This window comes from Gorilla gorilla, chromosome 9 (assembly GCF_029281585.2).
Source record: "Gorilla gorilla gorilla isolate KB3781 chromosome 9, NHGRI_mGorGor1-v2.1_pri, whole genome shotgun sequence".
Lineage (NCBI taxonomy): Eukaryota > Metazoa > Chordata > Mammalia > Primates > Hominidae > Gorilla > Gorilla gorilla.
In genome coordinates, this window is record NC_073233.2 from 76494401 (window position 1) to 76517744 (window position 23344).

General features: G+C 40.7%; 1 protein-coding gene across 50 annotated transcripts in view; it reads left to right on the forward strand.

Moving 5' to 3' along the window:
* The window catches only part of PPP6R3 (protein phosphatase 6 regulatory subunit 3), a 158277-nt gene that overhangs the window by 108425 nt on the left and 26508 nt on the right, over positions 1-23344 (forward strand). For 15 of the 50 annotated variants that reach the window (XM_004051673.5, XM_031016251.3, XM_063693277.1 and 12 more), the window contains 7 exons: positions 1511-1663; positions 4236-4385; positions 5518-5582; positions 8571-8686; positions 10430-10515; positions 17483-17569; positions 22359-22456. In XM_004051673.5, the coding sequence (XP_004051721.2) occupies positions 1511-1663; positions 4236-4385; positions 5518-5582; positions 8571-8686; positions 10430-10515; positions 17483-17569; positions 22359-22456 (755 nt within the window). The remainder of the gene's footprint in view (positions 1-1510; positions 1664-4235; positions 4386-5517; positions 5583-8570; positions 8687-10429; positions 10516-17482; positions 17570-22358; positions 22457-23344) is intronic. The other 35 variants (XM_031016255.3, XM_063693283.1, XM_031016257.3 and 32 more) reach the window with 4 other exon arrangements.

The window sequence follows — 23344 nt, forward strand, 5'->3', positions numbered from 1 at the left end:
AGGAGAGAACATCACAAGTGGAAGATGGAGGTGGGAGAAGGATCTGACAGGGAAGAAGGTGTGTGAGGAAGGGCCCGACCTGTGTCTTAGGTGGCCCACCCGTCTTCTTTCTGGGTGGACAAACAGGTGGCATCTGGTTCTGGGCCCTGATTCAAAAGTAAGGCAGTGTCTTGTTTGGACTTCTCTGTTACTCCGAGAACTGAGTGAGTTCGTTTGCACCTGGTTTTACTGTATGATATGTCTGTCTCGGAGTACCGTTTGCACCTGGTTTTACTATATGATGTGTCTGTAAGTAGATCCATGAAGTTTTTTACAAAGCCTGTCAATTAGAGCTGTTTTCCATAGAGAGCAGAACTGTGGGCCTTACAGCTCTGTCAGTCCTCGGGAGGATGGGAGCCAGAGGGAGTGAGGCTACTGATGTGGATGGGGAGGGGCAGAAAGGGCAGCCTGACCTAGGCTGTTATGTGCCACCCTTGCCTCTCAGACTTCTAAAGTTAGGAAATGTTCTGCTTCTACTTTTGTGATTTCAGACTAAAGAAACTCCTGTTGATGGACAAGAACAGGTTTAGATTGTGATCACATTTCAGTTTTGTGATCCAGAGGCAACGTCTGAATTTGCATTTTTATCACAGATTTGGCTCAGATTGAGGATTGTATTCCAAAACCACTTGTAGCAACTACTACCACCACCACCACCACGGCTGCTGCTGCTGCTGTTGCTGCTGCTGCTGCTACTACTACTACTACTACTACTACTACTACTACTACTACTACTACTACTTCTTTCTTCTTCCTTCCTCCTCCTCCTTCCTCCTTCCTCCTTCTCTTTCCTCCTCCTCCTCCTTTTTTCTTCCTTCTTCCTTTTTTTGTTTTTTTGAGACAGTGTCTCACTCTTGCTCAGGCTGGAGTGCAATGGCACAATCACAGCTCACTGCAGCCTCAACTTCCGCAGGCCCAGGTGATTCTCCCACCTCATCTTCCTGAGTAACTGGTACTACAGGTGTGCATCACCATGCCTGGCTAATTTTCGTATTTTTTGTAGAGACAGGGTCTCACCATATTGCCCAGGCTGGTCTCAAACTCCTGGGTTCAAGCGATCCACCCACCTCGGCCTCTCAAAGTGCTGGGATTATAGGCATGAGCTACTGTGCCCGGCCATAACTTCTTTTAGTTTAGATTTCTGGTCAGATTTTGAAATATTGTACTTTTTCCTAGGGTATTCTGTAGCCTTCTGCTTTCTTCTCATAACAGCTTGGAATGTTGAGGCAGGGAGACACTTGATTTCTTATAAAATTTATGGTCCAGGGAAATTCCTTGCTTTTTTTTCCTTTTTCCTGCTTGGTTATTTCATTGTATCTTAAAGATATCAAGAGCAGCTTTAGATGTTGTTTCAGGTGTAAAATTCAGGCCATGTTGTTTGCAGGGTTTAAACTAGTGTCATGTCTTAGCAAATACACCATTTGCTTTGTTCATTTAACTGAATTTAATTGGAAAGCTTTTTCTTCTTCAGAAAAGTGTGATGAAGACCACATGGGGTGTGCTGGATCCTCCTGTGGGGAATACCCGGTTGAATGTCATTAGGTTGATATCCAGCCTGCTTCAAACCAATACCAGCAGTATAAATGGGGACCTTATGGAGCTGAATAGCATTGGAGTCATATTGGTGAGATTTTCCCTGCTCACAGACATTTTAATTTGCCATTGATATTTCATGGATATTTAACCAAGTTACAACCTTAAAAATTTACATTATGTCAGTGACTTTTCTTGGTCTGAGCATAAATGATGTTTTATGTAGTTTTTGCCTTGAGTTTATTATAAATTTCGAATGCTTATAATTGTTCACTAGGCATCTACTGTTGCTTTATATAAAGAATTGTAACATAAGATTTTGAAGATGATTAAGAGACATCGGCTTTTCCCTCGTGCTCCGTCTCGTGGACAATGACTGCTGGGTGCAGCATTGTTTTCTGTTCATATTTAGTGAGGGGACAAACCTTTATCTTCTTGCCACTGGGAGGTATCTGTATAACGTACCTGACGCCATATGGTCTTAATTGATTTGGGTCTGGATTGACTCTTCCTTGAGACACAGTTATTAGCCTGCTTACTGATGGAAGGAGAAGGAAAAGCCCAGGGATGATTTAGGTCTCCCTGACCCCTGAATTCCCCAGTTTCAGAGTTTGTGCTTAGAATCCATAGGCCCAGCTCTGGAGCCCATGCTTCTTCTCTCTGTGCTGCCACCCACAGCACAGAAAGCGCGAGGGTTAACACTTTAGCAGGTTTCACAAGACATCTGGTCACATCATATATTTGGGGGAGATGTGGGGGTGTTTCAAAGGAGGTATTTGTTCACTGTATGACAGGCATTGTAATGTTCATCTTATGTACACTATTCATGTGATCCTGGGTGATCTCCAGGACACCCAGGTGAACATTAAAGTGAGAGAGAGGATGTGTTTTTCAGATCATGCCCAGAGAGAGGATACATTCCATGGCTAGTGAGTGGTGAAGCCAAGATTTGAATTCACCCAATTTCAAACCCATACGTGCTTTATCAACCACATCATTGTGCTTCCCAGCGTCACTGAGATATTTTTGTTAGGTTTCAGCTTTGGGTTAAATCAGTATAGAGCACAGAAAACAGAAGCAATTTGGAAAAAGAGATGATTTAAAGAATTACAGTTTCTTTGATAGCTAGCATGGTTATTGCCTTCTGGGGACGTAGTTTTTGTCCTACCTTCTAGTGTATAAAACTCCGGGAATATAACGTTCCTAAGTCATTGATCACTGGTCTTTAATTTTACTAATAACAATATACAGTTATTGTTAATTTATTCTGTTAATCTTTAGGACTACTTCTGATGAGACTAAATTTGATGAGACTACTGGAGGAGTTACTCATTACTTCTTCATTTTGAGATTAGATAACCAGACCCAACCATTTCCTAAATATGACATACTAAATTGACTTCCAAAATATGGCATTTTGTACTTTTAGAAATTCTTTCCCTTTTGTAATGCTATTACCTTTTCAAGTAATTTGAAAACCCTTGTACTTCCGGGAGATTCACGTTACTGCCTCTCATACCATTTGTTTTTGCTGATAGCTCTAGTTTTTGTATGCTGGAGTTGAGTCATGAGCACCTCAAGACTGTGGACCATATTTTTGTGTATCTCTGTCTGCCATGTTGCATCTCATACAATACCCTGCACAAAAACCATCAGTAAATATTTGTTGAATCAAAATGAAATTCTTACAATTTATTTTTTTTGAGATGGAGTCTGGCTCTGTCGCCCAGGCTGGAGTGCAGTGATCTTGGCTCACTGCAAGCTCCGCCTCCTGGGTTCACGCCATTCTCCTGCCTCAGCCTCCCAAGTAGCTGGGGCCACAGGCGCCCGCCACCACACCCAGCGATTTTTTTGTATTTTTAGTAGAGACGGGGTTTCACCGTGTTAGGGTGGTCTTGCTCTCCTGACCTCGTGATCTGCCTGCCTCGGCCTCCCAGGGTGCAGAGATTACAGGCATGAGCCACCACGCCTGGCCTCTTATAAAATTTTTTGAAAATTATAGAAAATTTACCACACTAACTATTTGTGTTAGTTGCTTTGAATAGAAAAAAGATACTCCCTTTCTCTTGGAGAAACGTACTCTTGTCTTTGTATGTTTGTTGTTGGTTTTTTACTAGATTCCATACCAGTTCTGGCATGTCAGATAAGCAGATAGCATGCCATTTAGGCTCTAAAGCAATACTTCACATCCCCATTTAGTCCTCGTTATTTATGAGGGATACCTTCCAAGACTCCTTTGGATGCCTGAAACCACAGGTGTCGAACCCTATATATACTATGTGTTTTTCCTATACATACCTGTGACAAAGTTTAATTTATAAATTAAGCACAGGAAGAGATTAATAATAACTAATAATAAAGTAGAACAATTATAAATCTATACTGTAATGAATGTTATGTGAATGTCATCTCTTGGATTAGCATTTCTTACTGTATTACACTCACCTATTTTCAGATCATGGTTGACTGTGGGTAACTGAAACCACAGAAAATGAAACTGTGGTTATGCAAGTACTAATGTGAACTCAGGTTCCTTTTAATTGGTCCTTTTGGACTGAGAGCACATCATTTTTACTTTATTAAATCACTGTTCTGTAAATGTATTTAAGTATTGGCTTAAACATTGAGGTAACCGAATAAAACATGGTTTTTCTTTTTTGTAGAACATGTTCTTCAAGTATACATGGAATAACTTTTTGCATACACAAGTGGAAATTTGTATTGCACTGATTCTTGCAAGTCCTTTTGAAAACACAGAAAATGCCACAATTACCGATCAAGACTCCACTGGTGATAATTTGTTATTAAAACATGTAAGTTTATTTGGTCTCGTTTTTCTCCCACTCTCTCCTGGTTATAGCAGTTTTCCACTTGACTGTGATGTGAATTGAGGTTTAAAGGGCTTGAGGTTAGATTTCAGAGTCTAAATATTTGACTATCATGTGTTCGTTTCACTTTTAACATATAAATCATTATATAAATCAAGTACTGGACAAATAAATGAACAGTCTTGTAAGAAAAAAGCTAAGTGGCCCCCTTATTTGGTAAAATTAGTAGGTTTGAAGATATATAAATTCTCTGATGATTTGAAGAATCATAGAAATTTAAATACTATGGAAAACATTTGCACTATTATTTGGCAGACCAGAGTGTAGTTTCTTTGCTGAATACGTGACTGAAAGTCAGGAGAACTGAGTTCTTTGTGATGTTGAGAGTCTCTTCCTGGGGTCTCTTTTTCTCTTCTGTCAAATATGAGATAATTTTACTAAGTCAATCTTCAGATTTTTTCTTGCTTGGTAGTTCTTTGGTACTTTTAAAATTTCTAGCCCACACTTGGTTTACTCGCAAACCTAAAATGTAGAAAAGGCTAGCTTGGAACAGCCAAGTTGATGGGAAAGACAAATGACACCTGAGAAGAACTAGCCCTGCACATTCTAGTATTGCAGCCTGCAGCAGTTGTCACTGACTTGCAGACTTTGGGCAAAACCCACCTGTTTTTAATATTAATGCAGTAAGTTCATCTGGAAGTAAGACTTGCTCACATTTTAAAAGTACAAGCATTACTTTGGATTCTAAGTTAAATTTTTGCCAAGGCATAGTTTTCTTTATTCCATTTTAATTTAGCTCAGGTTTTATATTTATGTTCTGAATTTTCACAGCTAATAAAACCTGGCTTTGCTTTATAGTTAACTATAGGTAGTTAACTGCACTACCTATAAATAATACTGAGTTTCCTGTAGATGTTCTGTGGAGGGTGTGGATCCTGATTTGAATCTCTGTAGTGTTCTGGGTGTCTGCAGTAGATTGATGATCACATTGCATTTGGCTTAGTAACATTTAGCTTGCTAGATTATGCATACTACTATTCTCTTTAACCTAGAGTTCTGTTTCACTTTAAAGTTTTGATGCTTTGAAGTGTTAACTGGAATACTCTTTTTTTTTCAGCTTTTCCAAAAATGTCAATTAATAGAACGAATACTTGAAGCCTGGGAAATGAATGAGAAGAAACAGTAAGTAAATTGTTTTTTTGAAAGGAATTCAGTTTGGTTGGTAATATGAGGAAAATAATACCTCCTTGCCCTAGTCAGAAAAAAATGGAAATAATTACATGATACTGGCCATTTTACAATTTAAACTTTTCCCCAGATTATTTGATTGTAACAGTTGTTTTTATAATACTAATAATTTCTTGTTAGGTCCTCTTGTTTTTGGGGCAAAACCAGTGAGTTCGGAGTGTTCCCCACCTCTGTGCTGCCTTTGAAACTTCCTGGTCCTTTTTGAATGGCTACTGTTCTAAGAGTTATAAGGTTAAAGTTAAGTCCTTGATGATGTGACTTAGTGTATTTGTCCTGGTCACCTTATGCTCAGAACAGAAGGTATCACGTACATATTTTCATTGTAGAGAAGAGTTGCTTTGTACAGGGACCTAGAGGAAAAAAATTGCTCAGTGTTTTCTTTTTAGAAAATGTTTGTTAGCTGATTGGCAAGGTTATGTGAAGTATTAGTTGATACATGTAAGTAGCTTTGTTACACAAAACGTTTTCTTACAGGTGTTGTCTGTAACAGCATTCCTCTCTAGTGCTCTGGGAGCCTTTATGTCACCCCGTAGATTCTGAAGCATGGTGGCATAAGGGCGTGTTTGGGAAACACTCTGAAGGCATGCTTCTGTGTTTGTTTTTAAGACAGGTTTATTGAGATATAATTCTCATATGGTAAAGCTCATTTTAGGTGTACATTCCTAGGAATTCTGACTGATGCCTGAAGTCACCATCACTACAATCAAGACATTTCTGTCACCCCCAAAATTTCTCTCATGGTCCTTTGTAGTTGATCATTTCCCAGCATTCTTGTTATGTGTCTCTGTGTCTCCAGGAAAGCTAGATGACTCTTGGGAGTCAGCCTTACTTTGTGAGGTTTGATTTTTTTTTTTTAAATCGTTTAATAAGCACTGCTAGGGTTTTGATTTGGCTTCATGTGGGAAATTGGCATTTTGTTTGTTTGTTTGTGGCAAGGGGCTAGTATTGGTAGACCTCAGATACATTCTTCCAAATGGAGCTCTTTGGAGGTGCTGTTTGTGGCCCAGTTGACATCTCTGGTTATATGTCTGACTCCGTCTTGGCTTCTCTGTGCCCTTCCCAACCTCCAGTCTTCTTGCTGCCTCCTCATCTGGCCAGAGCTCAGATATCCTTTGTGCCCTGCTCTCCTGGTGAGTCCTGTTTTCTGGAGGCCTGGTGAATACCATTCCCTCTATCTAGAGGGATCCCGAAAGAACTTTCCTTGTTTCCTTGCACAACAGCCTGAAGCAATTTGAAGCTGTGGGTCATCTTAGAGATGGGCCTTTGTTTTCTTTCACTTGTGTACTTGAGGGAGTGCAGGAGAGTGACTCAGTTGCCTGTAGGTAACACCTGGCTCTCTGGATCTTACTGAAGAACTAAAAGAGACTGAGCAACTCAGTGAAGATTAACTCTGGCCAGGCACGGTGGGAGATGCCTGTAATCCCACTGCTTTGGGAGGCTGAGATTGGAGGATTGGTTGAGGCCAGGAGTTCGAGACCAGTCTGGACAACATAGGGAGATCCTGGCTCTACAAAAAATTAGCCGGATGTGGTGGTACTTGCCTATAGTCCCAGCTACTCAAGAGGCCGAAGTGAGAGAATTGCCTGAGCCCAGGAGTTTGAAGCTACAATGAGCTGTGATCGCACCACTGCACTCCAGCCTGGATGACAAGCAAGACCTTGTCTCTACATAAATAATCAACCCTGTACTTTCTTACCCTTAGGCACCCCCAAGCCCTCTAGGATTCTCTAGCAGATACTTTATTTTCCAAGCAAGCTTTCAAGCATAGGATGTTTTTTTTTCTTATTGCTCCTGAAAGGCTTTTCTCTCTCTAAGCAAAAATCTCTGCAGTGTTTGTTCCCTGCTATCTGCAGTCAAAAATCTTTCGTTTGATAGAGCTTAAAATCTTGGCACTTTGTAAATAGGTAGAAAAATCAGATTAATATGAGTTTACTTATTATTTATATATATATATATATATATATATAATTTTTTTTTTTTTTGAGACGGAGTCTTATTTTGTCACCCAGGTTGGAGTGCAGTAGCACAATCCTGGCTCACTGCAGTCTCTGCCTACTGGGTTCAAGAAATTCTCCTGCCTCAGCCTCCTGAGTAGCTAGGATTTCAAGTGTGCACCACCACGCCTGGCTAATTTTTGTATTTTTAGTAGAGATGGGGTTTTGCCATGTTGCCCAGGATGGTCTCAAACTCCTGACCTCAAGTGATCCACCTGCGTCGGCCTCCCAAAGTGTTGGGATTACAGGCGTGAGCCACTGTGCCTGGCCTGATACGAATTAAGTGTAAAGATTGATCATGGTTGGGAAGATGAGACCCTAAATGGGAAAATGACAAAGACTGTTTGTTTGCATGTGTTCAGAATGGTGTATGGTCAAGTACTAGTTGACGGTCTCCTATCTTGGCCAAGTCTCACATCAGCTAATATCTTAACTTGAGACATGTCATTGGTAGATAATTATTTCTATTCATTGATATAATAAAAATTTGCTATCTTTTAAGAAAATGAACCAGCAGAATTCTCACCTCAGTTCCTTATAATCTGATTAAGGTTTGAAAAAGTTTCATTAAAAAGATGTAAAATAAAATCACAATAACATTAGGCATCAGAGAAGGTTTATTTGATCTTTTAAAAAATAATGTGTTATTGACAGTGAGTGATGATTTTTGAGATTTGAATAAACTGTGGCCTGTTGACTGAGGCTGCCATATAATCTTTTACAATTTCACACCCCTCCCCGACCATGCTGCATGGTCATATTCTGGCACTTTCCATTCCTTTGTTTTTCTTTTCTTTTCTGTCCATCGTCATTTTCTTCAGTGCCTTCAGGGTTTAAAATGATTGTTTAAAAGTCCGCAGTATTTACCGAGTGTTTCATCACTTCATCCTATCAGGAATCTGAGTATTTGTCCTTTACCTCTTGTCAGGGCTGAGGGAGGAAGACGGCATGGTTACATGGGACACCTAACGAGGATAGCTAACTGTATCGTGCACAGCACTGACAAGGGCCCCAACAGTGCATTAGTGCAGCAGCTTATCAAAGGTAAGTTATTTGTGAAATTTGAATTACATTTTTGTTGGGTTGCAGAAAGGATTTAAGGGTCAAGTAGAAATGCATGTAGCATTTTTAATAGTGATTTGTGGGACTTCTTTATATTTGGCAAATTATGTATTTGAATGAGGTTCTTGAGAATGTGTTTGAACAGTGTTGTTTTTTGGCTGTATTTATGTTCATGTAGTTACAGACCATTCCATAAGCATTGGCAGGCTTGGCTGGATTCAGCATATAAGAGTCACCTATTGTCATTCTTAAAGAGCATTGCTTGGTGAATCATGCTTTTGAGTATTGTGAGTGTGAAGTACTCATATGCTAGCAGTTGAGCCACTTCAGCTATAATTTTGCCTTTTATTTTCTGAAGGCCTCTATATAGCCTCTGAATTAAGTTTCTTTAACTGGAATATTAGGGCATTTATCAGCATTTCTTTGATGTCGCTATCACTAAAATGAGGGGTATTGGCTTCTAAAGGACTCTTTCTGTATAGCATTTCAGTTTAATCAGCCCAAGCTTATTTGGAAGAAACTATATGGATGCTTTTTTACACTGGCCCCAAGCCATGAGCCTTCTTCTAAAATGAGAGCATGAGGAGCTCTGTGTACTCTGGGTTTTTGTACCAACTGGATTACCAATCCTGAGACCTATTCTGAATGTGAACAGTCTTTAACATCCATGATACAGAATTTGTTCAGTTAAAATCATTTCCCAGTGGGTCTTCCATTTTTTCTTAAGAATGTTTGTTTGTTCAAGAGGCTATTCCCTGTTGAATGTGCACTAAAACCACAGTTGTCACCAGGGATGGAAAAAGTGGTGTGTGCCCACTTCTAATTTTGCTTCTTGAGAGAGGCATAAGAGATATAAGCCTCTTCCTTGGGCCATTTCACCACACAGTTTATCTTTATGTCCTAACTAAGAAGAAATGGCCATGTGATATGACTGAGTTTTTAGATCAGACTTTCCTTTATGGAAGCTGCTTGCCAGGTGGTACATGTGTACACTTGTGTGAGTGTGCACACATGCATGGCTGTTTTAAACCAGAATTATCAGATGACTAGTTAGGCCTCTAAAATTACGTCATGGTTTGATTTTCTCAGAAAAGCAGTTGTTTATCCTTTTCTTTAACATTTCTCTAGAAGGTAGAATTTCACTATTACCTGTGTATCCACGTTGGCCCATGACACAAATATTTAGGAAACATGATCTTAGAGCAATTTGAGAAGCCATACTAGATTCTGTGGAACATTCATTGGCCAGGTGCCAGTGAGAGCATTTCAAGAAAGTGTGCAGGAGCTGTCATTTGCAGCATTTTCTAGACTTAACTTGACCATGGAAAAAGATGCCCCCTACCCCTGACACGTTAAACGCCTACCACCTTTCTCAGAAAAGCTTGTTGGAAACACACTTTCCAGGTTAAGCTTCTACCAGAGCATTTTCAGAAACTTGTTAAGTTCACAAGCTACCTTAGGGCTCTTGGCCTAATCAAGCCTATACCATTGGGTAGGGGGATTCTGGTTCCTGAAAGTCCATGGGATTTGGGCCTATGGAAGGTTTAATAATTCCATTTCTCTAAGAGCACTGGGCTGGCTGTCACCCAGTTTCTCAGCTGATAGGGCCTGCTCACCATTGATGAACCAGGTGAGTAGGCCCACTTTTATATTACCTGCTTACTTTGTTTGTCTATGTGGAGGTCATTGTGGTGATAATGCTTTTTTGCTTTTCTCACTCTAAAGATCTTCCCGATGAAGTCAGGGAACGATGGGAGACGTTCTGCACAAGCTCCTTAGGAGAAACTAACAAGAGGAACACGGTAGATCTAGTAGGTTTTACAAGGTTACATTTTTATTCTTTCAGTGCTCTTAGCCTTTGCCCATTTATTCAGAAAGATGTAAAAGATCTTCCATTTACCTCAGTAACTGTGAGCCAAAGATAAGTTCTTATCTCTTTACCAGGGAGAGAGGTCAGTATTCACAATATTCTTGCCCATTTGTCTAGTCCACTCCTAATTACCTGCCTGGGATGACAGAAGGATATTGAGAAGTCACTGATTTCTGCTCCACATCCTACTTAGTGTCCATTTCCCTCCATGCCCTGCTGCCGAGCACCTCAACAGCCTCTTGCCATCCTTTCATTCTGCTGGGTTTGTGGCCACATGCCACTGATAACCCTGGGTGCTTAGGAAAGCGAAAGATTCAGTTGGATATTTTTCTGATATTATTGAGTTGAGTATACCCTCGTTTTACATCATTCCCAATGGGGGAATATTTTGTAGATGACTTTGAAACCCCAGCTTTAAAATTTTTTTACCAGAATTGGGACTTTAAGCCAGGGAATAATGGCATTGATAATTTTTTTAAAAATTATATTGGACTTTGGAATGTATTTTTTGGTTTTTAAACACATTAAGTTTTAAGGTAAGTATTGCTTTGTTTCTGCTTTTAAAGATGGGGAAAGCATTTCCTTTTACAAGTACATGCCAGCTGATAGTCGAGGGGTGGCCTTCACTTAGACAGAAGCAGCACGTGACTTGACATTGAAGTGTTTATGTTTGGCGTTTAATTCTATATTTCAAATTTGGCAGTGGCGGTCTTGAATTTCTAATATGCAGTAACACCTTGACTGTTAGGAATTCAGTGATCTGGCAGCCTGAAACAACAGGGAAGCAGGCTCTGAAAGCCAGAGAGCAGCCACTTGGTCCTCCTGTGTCACTCCCTGGAGGGCTGTGCCTCCTACTTTGTAGATTGCCTAAAAATATGGTCATCTTTTTCCAGACTCCTGACAGAGTCACACTTTTTAAGCGGGGAATAATGATAGAATTAGGAAGTATTAAGAGTTGGAAGAATTATGAAGTTGAGGTAACTATTAAAAGGAAGCTATGTGGGGCCATTTAATTAAAATAGACCTAAGGCCTAATAGCCCGAGTGTCTCTGTGTACCACAGCCCAGCAGAGAAAATGACATTAGTATTGACAGCCCTGGGTCATCAAGGAAGGGTTAAGTCATTTTTAATGAATATTTTACCCATTGTAGATAGATACTCGGACTATCGTTTAACTTGAGTGTTCTGGATAATCAGGGTTTTTTTTTGTAGAATGAAATTGTCCTCTCCCATACTGTTAAATCATACTGCTTAATTTTAGAGGTTCCCATGTTGATTCCTTTGCAGGCAATATAGTCTCTTTTAAGGGGACTATTGTCTTGTTTCTTACTTATAAAGGAATATTTAGTAATCTGATTTTGTTTGGGAAACTTCTTTTAAAATTATCCTTTGATTGGCTTAAAAGTTAGAAGTCAAAAATGTCCAATTAAGCTTGTTACCAGACTTTTAAACAATTGTTTTTATCTTAGGTAACTCAAGCATATTTCTTTTGTGAGCAGTTCTGTAATAAAGAAGGACTTCATTACAATTCAGATAATGCTCACTTACTATATAGTATGCTGTCAGCAGATCTGCCCTGGGATTGTGTGTAAATGTTACTACATATATCCCCATAGAAGGGTGTGGTCATCCCGCAAAAATAAAACGTTCAGCCCCTGGTAGACTGTGTTAGAAAAAAATTATTTTGGGCTCCATCTGTCACTCAGATTGCGTCTCGGTTCTTCTTTGCTTGCTCTGCTTTTCTGCCATCATACTCGGACTGCATAATCTAAAGTCAAACAAAATCATAAGTTGGCTTATAAAGCAAAAGTGGTTAGATTGATAGGGCCCTTTAACATTACCTATATCCCCTGTTGAGTTAGCCCCACTCCAGAATTTTGCTGTCTGTTGAGACTTTCAGGTGGATCTAAAGACTTATTCAATTCTTTATTCCCGAGCCCTTTCTTAAATACCACTTCCGTTTAGTCTTAAGTCCTTCTGATAGGGAGTTTTGCTTTGTAGTATTGTGAGGGCTACAACTATTCCAAGTGTTTAATATGCTTATATAGTAGGTCTAGGCACCAAGGAGATTTTAATCGTATCCTCCAGGCCATTCATTTTCCTGTCCAGAATGTGTTCAAGCTGTATCTCAGTGGGGTTGGGTACCATGTTTCAGGAAAATATGCAATTGTAAATATTATTATAAACACAACTTGGTAAATGCAGTGGGCCTTACCCTTGCAAAAGTGACATAGAAAAAGAGTGCCCATGTTTGAAATGTGGTAGTTACACTTGCCTTCTTAACATGCTTGTCACTGGAATTGGTAGTTAAATAATAGCTTGCTTTATGCCCTGTTCCCTTTCCCAAATAGATAGGATTAGATACACTGCCTTGACTTCCTTGATTTTAGAATAGCTTGGCTACCTCTCTGGAAGTCATTTCAGGTATATTCATAGAAGTGGAGTCAGCCCAGTTCAGCACCACGTGCTTAAGTTAGTGCATTGTTAACCTGACATGTTGTTATTTTTCTGTTTACAGCAAGGATACATTCATTTATACACTGAACACTTTCCTGTCCTATTGGCTGTGTACCTGAGGACTTGCTCACTTCTTTTGGATAAGCTGTGCCCAGCCCCAGGCTCCTATCACTTCTGTAACATTTTAGTTAAATTCTCTCTGAGATACTCGAAGTGCTTTAATCTTTTGGCTCCATCATACCCAAATACGTGCACAGCAGATTCATATACTCCCTGTGTTTTTATGTTTGGAGTTTATGATGAACAAAAGTTGGTGTTTTAATTATATCCAAAGACCTCTGTGTTTTGACCAAGTCCCCAAACTAAAAATTGGCAAGGATTTATTTAGGTAGAGTGAATTTAGAGAACATAGGACATGTTTTTGTACTGACTTTGAAAAATTTGAGTTTGTTTCATTTTTTGCCCTCTTCTCCAAGGGGGAAAATGTATTTAAAAGTGTTGATGCTTCTTTCCCATCATTGACAAGACAGTGTGTAGAAGAAGAGATGTAGAATGATGTGAATGTGTGCCTGTATTAATCACCAGGAGTTTCCGCAGGTTGGGATGAAACCTGAAAGTGGATGTTTCTAACTAACCCTAGGTTATGTTGATGCTGGGGGTCCTCAGTGGGACCATACTTTGAGGATCAAGGAATAAGTCTCTAGCTTTCACTTGTCACTAATATGGGCCTCAGAGTTTAACAGTCATTTCACACTTCTGATTTCCCTTGGGAACCTAATCAGCCAAAGTAAAGAAAACACCAATTTGCTTTTTCCTGTAACAATAGTTAACAAAACGAAAATTTTATTTTGAAAGAAGATAATATCTCCGAAACTGTGTGCACTACAACAAGAGTGCACTTTACTTACGGTATATCTAGCTTGGCAAGAGTGTTATATACTTGTTGCTTTTTGCTGTATTTGTTTATATTCAGTGATTATTAGTATTCATTAATTCAGTAAATATTTGAGTGCCTACAATGTGCCAGACACTGAAGATACAGTACTAGACAAGATTGGCAAAAATTTCTGCTTCAGTGGAGATGGATAAACAAATGAGTAAGAGACACGTGTGCACACACAATATGTGTAATATACAGTCATGCACTGCATAATGTTTCGGTCAGCAATAGACCGCATATATGACAGTAGTCCCATAAGATTAGAATACTCTATTTTACTGCATGTTTTTTATTTGTAGATACACAAATACTTATCACCATGCTCCAGTTGCCTCAGTATTCAGTGCAGTACTGTGCTGTGCAGGTGTGTAGCCTAGGAGCAATTGGTTGTAGCAGATAGCCCAGGTCTGCAGTAGGCTCTACCATGTGAACTCTATGATGTTCGCATGATGACAGAATTGCCTTTGTCACAATGTATCCTTGTCATGAAACAATGCATGACTGCGTGTGTTTCAGATGATAAGTGCTAAGGAGCCAACGCATGGGAGGGAGTTAGGGAGTCTTTGGGGCAGGTGTACAGTTTAAAATCTGGTGTCAAGGAAAATCTCACTGGGAAGGTGCATTTGTGGAGTGGAGAGGGAAGAGCAAAATGCAGAGGACTCGAATTTGGGTTGTTCCTAGTGTGTGCAGGGACTTGCATGTTGTCCCGTGTGGATGTAACAGTAAGCAAAGGAGAGAACAGAAAGACTTGAGGCCAGAAAGGCGCCAAACAGCCTATGGTAATTTTGATCTAATGAGAATTTGTTAGATTTTGAACTAAAAAGTGCCATACCTTGATGTATATTTTTAAAAGATGGCTGTGGCTATTGGGTTGAGAAAAGACTGCTAGGTGGGGCAAGAGCTAGGAGGAGGGAGACTGGGGAATTGCCAGCCGTGACATTAGTCCAGGTGAGGGGAGTGCTGGCTTGCACTGGGGAGCTGATAACAGACTTGGTGAAGGGCAATGGGTCTGGAGAGGGATTTTGGCTCCATTTTGAAGGTAGAGTGGACATGGTGGGTGGGCTGGAGGAAACAAGATGACCAACGTTTCTAGTTGAAGAAGAGTGAAGGTGGCAGTTACTGAGCTGGAGATGCCTCAAAAGGAGTGTGTTTGAAAGTGTAGATCAGGAATTCAGTTTTGTATACATCTGAGTAATGAACCGATGGGATTCTGATTAGCAAGTTTCCCCCATGGGTAAATAATCTTTTTTTTTTTGAGACAGAGTCTCGCTCTGTCACCCAGGCTGGAGTGCAGTGGCGCGATCTCGGCTCACTGCAAGCTCCGCCTCCCAGGTTCACACCATTCTCCTGCCTCAGCCTCCTGAGTAGCTGGGACTACAGGCACCCGCCACCGCGCCCGGCTAATTTTTTGTATTTTTAGTAGAGATGGGGTTTCACCATGTTAGCCAGGATGGTCTCGATCTCCTGACCTCGTGATCCGCCCGCCTCGGCCTCCCAAAATGCTGGGATTGCAGGCGTGAGCCACCGCGCCCAGCCTAGGTAGATCATCTTTTTAGCTCATTTTGTTAATGATTTCAGACTCAGATGGTGTAGGTAGAATCAGACTCACATCTTCCATTAATGTAATTGTGAAGATGTGTGTGCATTGTGTTACTAATAAGTTGCTAAAACTAGTTTCATTTTGGAGAAAAAGCATTTTTAAATATCTTCTAGTATTGCTTTGAGGATCCAGTTTAAGTAGAACATGCGAAGGGGAGGTCACAATGTCTGGCACATAGTAGTTCAATAAAAGTTAGTTTCTTTCTCATCTTTAATTAAAGAGTGTTAAAATCTTATTTTGTAGGAAAAAGCGAAAGTGTGAATGAGGATACATCGAATCCTATTTTAACTTAGACAGCAAGACTTGGCTAAGAGTCGCCAACTCTGTTTTGTCCTATTTTGCTCCGTTCTTTGCATGGCCTTCTATTTCTGTGTCCCACCATGGGGTTACACCCCTAAAACACACTGGCCCAGCATGATATGTGTGCTGGCTTGCCCGCCAAGTGGCCCAAAGCTCCTTTTGAGTGCACTGCAGTACAACCACTTGACCTGCTCTTTCACATAGTCCTGTGAGATGCCAGCTGCCATGACCAAGCAGTATTCCCACTCCTCCTCTACACTCTGGCAAGGCTTTCCTGGAACATCCCCATGCCCACATCTTTACCCAGTAACTCACTAAAGCCACTCTTGACTCAAGCAGATACCGTTCCTTGATCATGGAATCTACCTTTGATTTCATCAGGCCAGATTCACAAACAGAATGGGAGTGCTTTATCTATACCTTTGAGAGGATGGAGAGTGAAATAACTGGAAACACTGGGTTATCACAGCTTAATTTCATCCAGGCTTGGTGTCTTTACCAAAGATGGTTGGGGAAAGGAAGGGAGATTTCATCTTGTTCAGGCAGTGATTTGCTCAGAATTTTGCAAGACATACCCTATACAGACCTATTTGAATTCTACTGTGGGTTTATTGAACCAATGTTGGAACAACTTCGCAAAACAGACCAGGCCAGTTAGGTACAGCTTCATGAGTTGGCAGGTAGCAGCAGTCCGTGTCTTCCCTAAGATGACATTCCCTGCCCAAAACACTTCTGTGAAAAGTACAGAATAAACAGCTCAGAGAATACAGTGTAAGTTACCCGCAGAAATATAGTACTTCTTTCTAGAAGTTTACAAACTGTCCATGTTTATCCCTTGCCATATAGCAATCACTACTATTAGTGCTGTACTTAATTATTTGTTTATCTGATTTCTAATTGTTAATGCTTCCCCCAAATATTGTGTGACATTTGTAATTAATAAAAATCACTTAACGATGAATTGGTGAGCAGTTCATGTTTGTGTTTTTGCTTAATTACTGAAAGTTGGTTGTAAGTTCTGGGGGCAGGGTGCACATTTTCAGGGGTAGATGATTTGGGGTCTTTTGTGAGTGGGAAGCTATCGACTCAAGTCACATTTAGTACTACTAGACAGTGGTTTTCTTAGTGTGCGCAGGAGGTCCAAGAATTTGAAATGGTTATATTTAAACCTGACCTTTTGAGTGGTGCACTGGCGCACTGGTAATCCCTGGGGATTGCAGTTGGACCCTGCAGGCCCCGTACATAGAAAGGGTTTCTATGTTTCATCTGTGCCATTACCTCTGTCTTTCCTTTTGTAAACATTTAATTGGAGGTGATTATCAAAATCACTTAAATGGAGTAACTTACCTTTCTTCTTGTCTGTTTTCTGGCGATGTCAGTAGTGAGGAGTGGAATAACTAGAAGGGAGTGGCAGGGCAGCAGCCTGGCCCGAGGAAAGGAAGGGTGCCCTTGACACATTGGGCGGGTTTGGCAGCTTAACTGTGACTGACTTTCGTTTTTTTCTGTTACACGTTGAGAAAAAAACTAAATGTGATTTTTCCATAAAAATGCTGATACAAATGTCCAAAACTTTTCTATGTTAAATAGTCTTTTACATTTTTATGCATATAGGTTACAACCTGCCATATTCATTCATCCAGTGATGATGAAATTGACTTTAAAGAAACGGGTTTCTCACAGGATTCTTCTTTGCAGCAAGTGAGTCACGCCTAAAGCTTTGCTTTTTGTTTTTATTTTAAATGCTTAGTTTAGTTGCGTTTTATGAATCAGCTTCAGAGTCAGATTATGTATTAGAATGTGATTTGGGGTTACTTATTAGTTAGACCAAAGCATTTAAAATAGGAAGTGCTGGGTAAATGAAAGATAGATTTGTATTGTTTATGTTTCAAGGGATTGTTCCATACCTGATAACAGTGAGGAGTCAAGTACATTTTCAGAAGATTTGAATGAACTGAATAGTTAAGAAGGCATCTCACACATGCTTGTTACACAGACCTTTACAATAGTTGAGTTGTTGCTTAAAGATATGTGTAGTAGAGATCTGCTGGTAAAAATAATAGAAATAAGACGTTTAAAATGTAAGTAAAAGTAAACTCTCACGAATACCTCTGATGTAAGTTCTATTATAGTTACATCTAAAGTAAATTTTTAGTTGAAGTAATTCATTGCAACCCCTCTCTGCCTGCCCCTGAATTTATCATCTCCCTTTACCACCTGCTTATAATCTTGGTGGGGGAAAGCCTCGATATGAATAATAAATGTACTGATTTATCATCCATTGTTCTTGGAGAAGTGACAAATGATTTCACTTCTCTACTAGGTATGGGAGTGAAAAACAGAAGCCCTTTTGCAGGCTATCAGCTTTTCATATGGAGAAGTTGTCCTTAGCCAGGACCAGAATGCCTTGGCTTACATGTTGCTTTGGTGCAGCAATAGAATTAACGGGGACACCTTCCCACCCAGCACGGAATGTTGTTGCTTGGCTTCTTTTTTTTAGTCTCTAAGCTTCGTCTTAGATGAAGCTTCACATGCTTATGCTGGCCCTGTCTTTTGGCTTGTAAGTCTTACACCTGTCATATTCCAGTATTGGTTGAGCTAAGCAATTGTTTGATTTTAATACTCAGACAGTTTAGCGTTTACCTTTCCCAAATGGGTCTGAAGTAGCATTTCAGCATTTGGCTGACTTCTCTGTTGATTCTTGACACTTCTGCCTTTGACAGCAGATTTCCGGAGGTTAGGGTCAGGAAGTAGCCAGTCCATAGGGGGCACTGTTGAGCAGCTCTCACAGCTTCCTGCCTTGGCTTGCTATTAGGCTGCACGGGCCATGGCGGTGGCCCACCATGGCTCATTGTGAGCCCTCGTGCCTGCAAGCAGCCCTTTTCCCAGAGCGCTCTGGTATTGTCCCAGGAAGCACCTGGACAATGGGCTCTCCCTCCACTGAGGCACCTGCAGAGTACTGAAATAGTCCACCCAGTTGGCCATGAACCTGAGTGCTGTACATTGGTCCACCCCTAGAATGAAGCTTGATGATATCAAATGTAAATTATCAAGGTAATTTTGTACCTGTTGAAATACAGCTTTAAGAAAAAGAACACCTTACTAGTAATAATAATAAGCTTGGAACTTCGGCTGTCAGTTTAGTCTAGATTTGGTTAAATTTAGGCATTTGGAAAGTGGATTCCTTTATTTCTCATGATATCTGGTTCCAGGGTCATACCTGTTCTGGGGAGAGTTTTCTTACATTATTTTGTTTGTTTGACCAACAGCTCACGTGCATACGAAGCCATTTCATTCACAAAACTAACTTACAACAGCCCCTGCCAAGCTCTTAGCTTGCAGAATTTACCCACTTCATATGAACTTTTCAAAGTGGAAGAATAATTACTCTTTTCTGATTGACAAGCTTCCAGTACATTTTTCTTTGCATGTTTAAACCAATCATGGATCATTTTGAAAATAAATACGCTCCAAAGCACTTCTTAAAATTTTGAGAATGCAAAAAAGTCTTGGCTAATTTATTAGAGTTTCATCATAGCCTCCATTAAGATCAGAATATTAGTTTGTAGACTTGAACTTCAAGTTCTCATTCACGTTTGAGGTTGGGCATCATGTTGATAAAGTCCCCGAATGTAGAGAGCTCAGGGCAGATAATTTAACCAGGTAACCCAGCCACGTCACCAGTGGGGAGTGCCTCCAGGCGTTTGTGCCCTGCCCATTTGCTTCTCCCTTTAGCCTCATCTGGTCTCCTAAAATCTGGTGTTTGACTCCCCAGCTCCCTGATTCTGCCTTATAGAGTTTGGAGGGTGAGGCCCCCATGGAGGTCTGGAGAATTCAGACTGACTGCCGCATATGGGCTCTGAAACACTGACTCATCATTTCCCACTACCTCACATCACATACGGGCTTGCTGGTAGGCAGTCAGGCCACATTTAGTTGACCAGTAGTTTCCGTTGCCTAGGTGGCATTACTGTTAAGAGATTTGCTTAAAGTGGTTGGCTCACTTCTCAGTGACTTGAACAGTTTCTGACTTTGGCCTGGATGACAGTACTAGGAAAGTGTGCTTTTTAAAAATAATTATACAGCTATATTGTGCTTTCCAGATATAGGTTTCTCAGAGTTCAAAGCACTTTTTATATACCTTTAAATAGGAATACAATAACAGTCTTCACTTACATATATTTGTAAGTTTTGGTAGCTTTATTAGTAAAAATGAGATTTGAAATGTGAAGTTCTTTGCTAGAAGCTGTAATTGACTTAGAACTAATGAGGATTACATCTGATCATTTTTCTTTTTTCTGTGCATTATTGCATGGAAGTTACTAGTGTCTGTGTCAGTTGCTATGTATCTCTCCAGATGGATGAATAGATAAATATATATCTGTATATGTATTCTGTATGTACATGTATGTATGTATACATTCATATTTAGTATTTGCATTCTATTTTTGAAGCATTTAAAATATAACAACATTTTGGGGAATATTTCTTCCCCTTTACACCCAGGAGAATCACATTAGGATCACTAGAGGTAAAACAATTTTGAGAGAGCTGGCTGCGATGGCATGCACCTGTAGTCTGGCTGCTCTGGAGGCTGAGGTAGGAGGATTGCTAGGAGATAGGAGTCTAGGAGTTTGAGTCCAGCCTGGGCAACATGGCAAGACCCTGTCTCTTAAAAAAAATTTTTTTTTCGAGGGGAAAAATAAAACAATTGGGAGGGAACTTTTCCCTCACGTGACCAAATTTCTGATCTGTAGATAAACTCAGAGTGTGGTTCATGCTGCTTACTCAACAGAATCACTTCATGGTTCTTTACCAGATCTTTGAAGTACTGAGCATCTGTTTTGCCTCATAAAAGATAAAGCTGCAGTTTAGAAGAACTGATTTCTTTTTGATGTAATTAATATTAATGCTGGCTGTCATTGTCCATTCATAGGTCCAGAACTCAGCCCAGCAGCCCAGGACTTGTCCCTACCCTTCTGCTTTCAGCCAGACCTCCATGCTCGGCCTTGGTTTGCACTCCATGCCTTACCAAGTGGCCATTCCACAGCCAGTCGCTTGCTGCCCCCTGCTCCCTGCCCCCATGTGCTCATCTAATATCACCTCTGGGGGCAAGAAAGGGGGCAGCACAAAAGTGGGAGTGAGCAGAGGGGCAGTGGGTGTGCTGTTGTCTTTCATGAGCGACAAGGGAGGTTTTGGGTTCTCTCTGTCTAGTCAAACTAGACATATAGAGCTTTTCTTCAGACCTAAGCAGTATAGATACCTTCCAAAGCCTAATATAAGGTTTATTTTTAAATTATCTGCAATAATTATCCATGCCATAATTCCCTGCCACCAGAATGAGTAATCAAGAATTAATGGTAGAGGCATTTCTGCAGTGTACATCTGCAAGGTGGAATCTGGAGGCTCTGCCCATATGTGGAACCAAGGAGAAGGTGGTTTAATACAGTTACAGCTACCTCCTTCCCAGCAAGTGCCAGTGGGAGTGATGCTTTCAGTTGAGCCAACAGCCGCCTCCCTGCCCCTCATGGGCTCACCCACAGAAAACGGCAGTCTCATCTGTATGCAGCTCTGGTCACTGTATTTATTGTTTGGGTTAGAATGAGGAGGTGGCACTAGTTTGTCTTCATATGTTCTTTACTCCTGATTAATACGTAAGAACATACTTGCTGATTTCACTTGCTTCTTTGGGCCTGCTTGTTTTAAATTAGAATATCAACATTTTCCTGGGGTCCATTATAACCCCCCCCCCCCCATTTTCAACTAAAAACCCGAACAAGTCTGGTACTCTCTAGATTTGGTGTTAAGGAAACAGAACTGGCTCCTCTGTGGGTCTTCTAGTGTTAGAGACTTTTCAGAGTGATTTTGGATAAATAGTCAAACGTTTACCCTCTTCATAAGGTAGGTAGGGTAGAAATTATTTTCGTTTTATATTCTTCCCAGCCTCTAAGACTTAATTTTTTTTAAAAAGAAATGAAATGTCCCTGAACATTTTGTTTCTAGGATTTTGCTTGTGTTCATCAGTCGGTTTTCCTCTGGTGTGATTTTGCTGTAGTAGATTGGGGGTGGAGGAGGTGGCAAGGAGGGAGGGGGTGGTCACCACTTGTTGGATCTTAGGATAAAGTTGGTTGTGTCCAGAGGTGACTGATACACCTTATAATTTCAGACTGTTCCATGTCATGTGATCACTTCAAACTAGGCTTAATCCAAACCTCTCTCTAAAGATAATTCACAATAGAGGACAGGGTGGTCACATAGTGTTTCTTACAGTGACATGTGCATTAGAATGATTTGTAGACCAAATTTCAAACGTTTCCTTTTTTGGCAAATTGTGTCTGAAATTATTTGATTTTTCTTTTAGAAAAACACACCAACTTTTATAGCCCTATGGCTATGTAAATAAGATGATTTCTGGAACACAAATGGGCAAATAGTATGTAGAATATCATTAGAATCATTATATCACTGTCACTGGTCCTGGGGTTGCCAGGCCTTTTCTGATTATCAGATGCAACAAATGACGTCCAATTTTATTGACCAGTTTGGCTTCAACGATGAGAAGTTTGCAGATCAAGATGACATTGGCAAGTGAGTATGTTTTTCTGTTTCCGCTGTTGCTCTTGCACACCCTTGCTCTTGGTAGATGTATGTGTGATTCTGCGGGATTCTTAGTCTTGAGCATTCGTGAGTGGGAGGAACCTGCTCTTTCCACGGTGTTCCTCTAGTTCCGGCAGATTGGCCCTGGGACTGGATAATTAGGACTTAAAATAACACTGCAGTGGCCGGGTGCGGTGGCTCATGCCTGTAATCCCAGCACTTTGGGGGGCTGAGGCAGGCGGATCACTTGAGGTCAGGAGTTCGAGACCAGTCTGGTCAACATGGTGAAACCCCGTCTCTACCAAAAATATAAAAAATTAGCCAGTTGTGGTGGCGGGCACCTGTAATCCCAGCTACTCAGGAGGCGGAGGTTGTAGTGAGCTGAGATGTGCTATTGTACTCCTGCCTGAGTGACAGAGCATGACGTGGTCCCTTTTTTTTGGAGACAGAGTCTCATTCTGTTGCCCCGGCTGGAGTGCAGTGGCGCGATCTCGGCTCACTGCAATCTCCACCTCCTGTGTTCACGCCATTCTCCTGCCGCAGCCTCCTTAGTAGCTGGGACTACAGGTACCCGCCACCGCACCTGGCTAATTTGTTGTATTTTTAGTAGAGACGGGATTTCACCATGGTCTCGATCTCCTGACCTCGTGATCCGCCCGCCTCGGCTTCCCATAGTGCTGGGATTACAGGCGTGAGCCACTGCGCCTGGCCAAGACTCGGTCTTTAAAAAAAAAAAATCACTGCAAGGAAAGAAGCATTCTCCTATAGGGTTTGACCTCTTTCACAGAAGCCTATTTTTATTAGATTACACTTTTAGGAATTCAAGTCACCGTTCTTAATTCTAGCTCTTAACATTAAATAGTATTATCTAAAGTCCTT